General features: G+C 39.1%; 1 protein-coding gene across 1 annotated transcript in view; it reads right to left on the bottom strand.

The window, feature by feature from the left end:
* The window catches only part of HSD17B3 (hydroxysteroid 17-beta dehydrogenase 3), a 36,582-nt gene extending 31,578 nt beyond the window's left edge, over window positions 1–5,004 (bottom strand). The window contains exons 1-2 of the mRNA XM_006918820.2: window positions 4,851–5,004; window positions 3,604–3,650 (exon numbers count right to left, since the gene is read on the bottom strand). Of these exons, the coding sequence (XP_006918882.1) occupies window positions 3,604–3,650; window positions 4,851–5,004 (201 nt within the window). The remainder of the gene's footprint in view (window positions 1–3,603; window positions 3,651–4,850) is intronic.
* Window positions 5,005–5,384: the final 380 nt, after the last annotated feature.

The following is a 5,384-nucleotide window of genomic DNA, read 5'->3' as shown; positions in this document are numbered from 1 at the left end:
GGAAGGAAGGAAGGAAGGAAGGAAGGAAGGAAGGAAGGAAGGAAGGAAGGAAGGAAAGAAAAAATTTTATGCTCCCATACCCAAAAAGGCTGAGTGAGGAGCTGAGAATTTCTTCCTGGTGAGGCTGCTGCCAACCCCCTACCAGGCTGGGATCAGAGAAGACCGAGTAGGGGGCAGAGACCTCAACTTTTACTTCCACCTGGCAGTGCCAAGGCACCCGTAATCTCCCTCCCCTCTCCTGTCTCATGGTATGATAACAAAGAAGGCATAGTGGAGGGTCAGGACTTTTGCTATCACCCCAGTGGCAGTGAGGCCACCTTCCCCAAGTACTGTTAGAGACTTTGTAGGGAGCGGTAAGGAGGCATTCTTGCCCCTCCCATTCAGAGTGATATAGTGGAGAGCCAGCACTCTCACCTCCACCCAGCAGTAACAAGGGGGCAGGATCCTTCAATGGAGGCCAAGTGGAAAACCTGGGCTTCTGCCTCACCTGCTAGAAACAAAAACATGCCCCTCTCCACACCCCCACCACTGAAGCAATGTTGGTACAGACCTAAAACAGGAGATTTAAACGAGATCCATAAAATAAAACCAAAAAGTCCAAGATTCAATCAAAAATCACTCATCACACCAAGAACCAGGAAGATCTCAATTTGAATAAAAGAAAAACAACAAACATCAACATTGAGAAGACACAAATGTTAGAGTTATCTGACTAGAACTTTAGAGCAGCCATCATAAAAATGCTTTAAAGAGCAATGACAAACACAATTAAAACAAATGAACAACAGAAAGTTTCAGTAAAAAAAAAAAAAAAGGGGGGTATAAAGAAGAATGAAATGGAAATTTTAGAACTGAAAATAAACAATTACCAAAATTAAAAACTCAATAGATGGGCTCAATGGCAAATGGAGGGGACCAGGGAAAGAATCAGTGAACTTAAAAACAATAGAAATTACCCACTTTAAACAATGGAGTAAAAATACACTGAAAAAAATGAACAGCATTTCAGAGACTCGTTGAACTATAACGAAAATTTAACGTCTGTGTCATTAGAGTTCCAAAAGGCAAGAAGAGGGCTGGGCGGAAGATGTATTCAAAGCAATAGTGAAGGATCCATTTCCAAATCTGTGAAAAGACATAAACTTACAAATTCAAAAGGCTGAGTGAAACTCGAACAAGATATCCCATGAAATCCACACAAAAAAACGTCATAACTAAACTTCTGGAAGCTAAAGACAGAGTAAAAACCTTGAAAGCAGTGAGAGAGAAACAACACCTTACTTAAAGGGGAAAAACAAATCAAATGACATCAGAGTTACAGAAACTGTGAAGGCCAGAAGGAAGTGGCACAACGTTTTTCAAGTGCTGAAAGAAAAGGACTGTCAACCATAAATCCCATATCCAGCAAAATTACCCTTCGGAATTGAAAGGGAAGTTGAAATATTCTCTGATGAAGGAAAACAAAGAGAATTTGTCACCAGCAGACTTACCCTAAAAGAATAGCTAAAGTCCTCTAAACAGAAAGGAAATAACAACAACAACAAAAAAGAATCTTTTGAAGGAAAGACAACGGAAAGAATGAAAGTATGGGTGAGTACAATATATTCTCCTTCTTCTTCAAAAAAAGTAATATATGGGAAAGGAAATACAGTTTACCCATTCGACGATAATAGTAGCTAACTCTGGAGAGCTTACTCTGTGCAAAGCATTTTGCCTACCTCATTCCATTTAACCTTTACAAAAGCCCAGGTGGGATTGTCATCATCTCCAGGTAACTGATGTAGAAATTCTTCAGTGAGCATCAGCGGCACAGTTTGAACACAAAGGTGTCTAATCGATTCCCAACTGCAGGCTCCTAACCATTACCATCTATCTACAGCATCCCAGACTCTGCACTGCTTTCTTTGGAGCAGCAGTTACCAAGGAGACAAAAAGGGGCTCTCTGGAAAAAAGAAAAGGCTGCAAGAAGGAGACCTAGGGGTTCCAGAAAGTTGTCTAACACAGCCTTAGAAAAGAACAAAAGGAAATGAAGAAAAAGATTCGACAAGGAGAAAAGCAAAGCAAGAATTAATCTAGAATAGAAACAGAATTTAGAACTTCAAGGCTCTTGGAAGGTATCTTTTGCGCTGGTAAAGACTGGAAACCAAGAAAGGATGTGTAACTTGTCCAAAATCTCCAGACAGTTAGAGTCAGAGTAAGGACTAGAACCCACAGCTCCTGACCCCCCAGGCTATTGCTTTTGAAAACAGTAAAGAAACCAATGGCTAAAAAGAGCTTCCACTTGGGTCTCCTCTAAGTAGAAAGAAAAATGTCTGCATTTTCAGATATCAAATAGACCACAGGTATGTCAGGTCAGCATGAATTTGAGAAAAGAATCTGGAAAATAATAAAAAAAGAACCTGAATTTCTTGGCAATCCAGAGAACTGAGAGGTAAGGCCATGGATTTTTTGGATTCTGAGGGATTAGGCCATTTCTAGAAATTCAGACTCAAGTAGAAAATAGTTATATAAAAGGTGATATCATTTTAATGCAAATAGCTAGAAAAGCTTTCCTTCTGATTTTTGGGTATAAGAGACACAAGGCTCTGGAAAGTGGTTGCTGACTGGTCTCCCCAACCTCAATACTCAAATATGACCACTCATCTACTAAGTGTTGGGCACCACTGATCATCAGAAAGTTGTTATACAGGAATTAGCGTAAGAGCAAAAAACAATGGAAGCAGAATGTCGGTACCAAAGAAGTTATTATCAGAGGATGGAGGATGGGGGCAGACCCAAAAGACCAGCACTAGGAGCTTCGTTAACTGGCACGGTTTAGGTTTGTTAAAGTCCCAAAAGTTTCTGTCAAGTGCCTCCCATACACTTTGCACTATCCATTTCATACAAGATGATCTTGCATCTATCATAATACAGGCCTTTGGGGACAAAAAAAGAAACAAAAAGCACATGAGTTCTGCATTGTTGTTGTATGTAGTTTTGTAATTAAAGTGTATTTAATTATATTTTTAAGATGCTATTGATTTTTTAACAGCCATCCTCATAATTTCCAGGATTCTTTCTATTTCTTCTTTTGTATTTTACACCATTCTGGAGGTCAGTGTAATAGATACTGGGAAGAAATAAACTATGTAAGAATTCTAAGAAACAATACTTCATTAATGAAAATGCGAAATTTGTAATAATATAATAACAGCATATAAACTACATATGCTGTAAATGTATTTTTTAAAAGTATAACTACCTATCTATTCACTATCTATCTATCTGCAAGAAGCGAGAAGCCTGGAAAGAAATACTAAAAGACACTGATTATATTTCAGTGACTCTCAGCCCTATTAAATCCTGTCTCTATATAGTATTTTGTAATGCCCATTAATCTTTTTAAAATTAAAGCCATAGATAATACGTCCTGCATTCAGAAATAATTTTTTAAAAATCAATATATGCCCTGGCTATAACGTAAAAGATAAATAAAAGTAGCTTATAATTTTTTAAGTTGTGTTTAAGTATATGTAATCAGAAAACTATGCTTAGGATGAGTGTCACATGACTATGATATGTTCAATACAAGGGAAGGAGAAAGTCTCCAAGAACACAACTTACCTCGAATGCATAAGCTTTCCCGATCCCATCTCCTGCTCCAGTGATCACTGGAAAAGCAGAAAAAAATTTTAAAGGATAGACTTAATCTTTAAAGTCCTCTTTTTCACTGGCTACGTTTTCTTGCAGGCTACTCTCTAGGACACTTAATATTCCAAAGCAGAGCCTTTCTAGTCCCTAGCCTCACCCTGCTCAACTGTGAAGTTTCCAGCCCTGGACTTCCCTCACTAAACGTTCAAAATGAAGCTTTTCTTTTCTTTCTTTTCTTTTTGAGAAGTTGGTGAGGCCATGGAAGACTCCAAAATGAAGCAAAGAATCTCAGCCAGGAAATATTTCATTCAGACCCCATAAGGTTTTGGACATTTCTAAACCTTAGTTCACCAAGGGTGAGCAGTGTACCCTATTATCTCTCTACCCGTACACCCAACTGTCACTGTAAGGACAGTTCAAGTTTCCTACTAAAAGTCGAGTTCTCCCCTCTTCCCATTCCCACCTGCACAGGACAGCAGTAATTGAAGACCACGGAAGATAGGGAAATTAACAATTTATTTTTTTAAGTTATTGGATTTCTTGGTGCCCAGCTTGGAAATGTAACCTCGGCACTTCATTCAAGGAGATGCTGAAACCACAGCCTCATGTCCTTTACCTTAAATCCAGTCATGGGGCTGAAATTCCACATGGCACTTCTAGGAGATAAATCCCATTGAGGCAACAGTTAACCTACTTGGGAAACAACTGGACCCAGACTCCATCTAACTGTCTTTAAAAGATGTCTCCACAAAGATTTTGTTGCCTTGATTTTTTAATACCCTCACTTCTCAAAAGGGCTTGGCAAAATTTTTTTTTAAATAAAGTGAATTAAAATTATTTGAATTTCAGAATTTCGAAACACCCTTTAACAAAACAATAGTGCTCTGGGTTTTTGAAAATCTAGAGAAGTGGATGTTTCTGAAACATTTATTATACGCATCGTCAGAAACTCCAAAAGGAAGAAAGCCCAGCTAGTGAAGATGAGCAGATAGGCATGTAGGTGAGAGTCTGGTCACATTCCTCCCTAGTTAATCTCGGGCCCCGCGTCTTGTTTTTCAGACAATTCTAATTTCACTCATCTTTTCCAGACGCCCCAAATTAAAATCACCCAAAGGAATTACATGTTTGCTCTCAAAGGGAAAAGATGCAATGTATCTTTTGAGACATAAGCAATAATAAGCAGAAATGACAAAAATCAAAAGATGGAACGCTTTCTTTACCTGCCCAGTGTCCCATTGACTTCAAGAAAGACCTTGGCAAAACATTCCAGAAGTGCAGGAAAATATATTTGGAGAAGTTCACACACTTTACCAGGTAGACCAGGCACACTAGCAGTCCTACAAAAATGAAGAGTTGTTCCAGAACCTCTCTCATGATGGCACCACAGCGAATGCTGTTTCTCTTCTGGCTCAGGGACTCTATGGGTCTCCTAGGGCTCGGCCGCTCTGCAGGTCTGTCAGTCACCTTCTGGAGTCACCGGGTGCTTTCCACTGGTGTGGAGGCCTTTAGATTAGAGTAACTTCTTTACACAATCCTCTGATTCACAGACTTTGAAATAAAGTATTCTTTCCAAACTCTTTATAGCACTGTTGGGCTTTTGTGACCGTGGGGGAGCTGGTAAAGGAGTAAAAGGCAGACATGAAAAAAGATAAAGCCTGGACAAAATTAAAATGGCAGCCCAAGGTTCTCTCCCTTATTTGGAAGCTAAAAAGGATTCTAAAAAGGATGCAAAATCCTGTAAGTCATTTATTCAG

This window comes from Pteropus alecto, unplaced genomic scaffold, assembly GCF_000325575.1.
Source record: "Pteropus alecto unplaced genomic scaffold, ASM32557v1 scaffold138, whole genome shotgun sequence".
NCBI classification, from domain to species: domain Eukaryota; kingdom Metazoa; phylum Chordata; class Mammalia; order Chiroptera; family Pteropodidae; genus Pteropus; species Pteropus alecto.
This window is presented reverse-complemented; position numbering and strand designations above follow the sequence as displayed.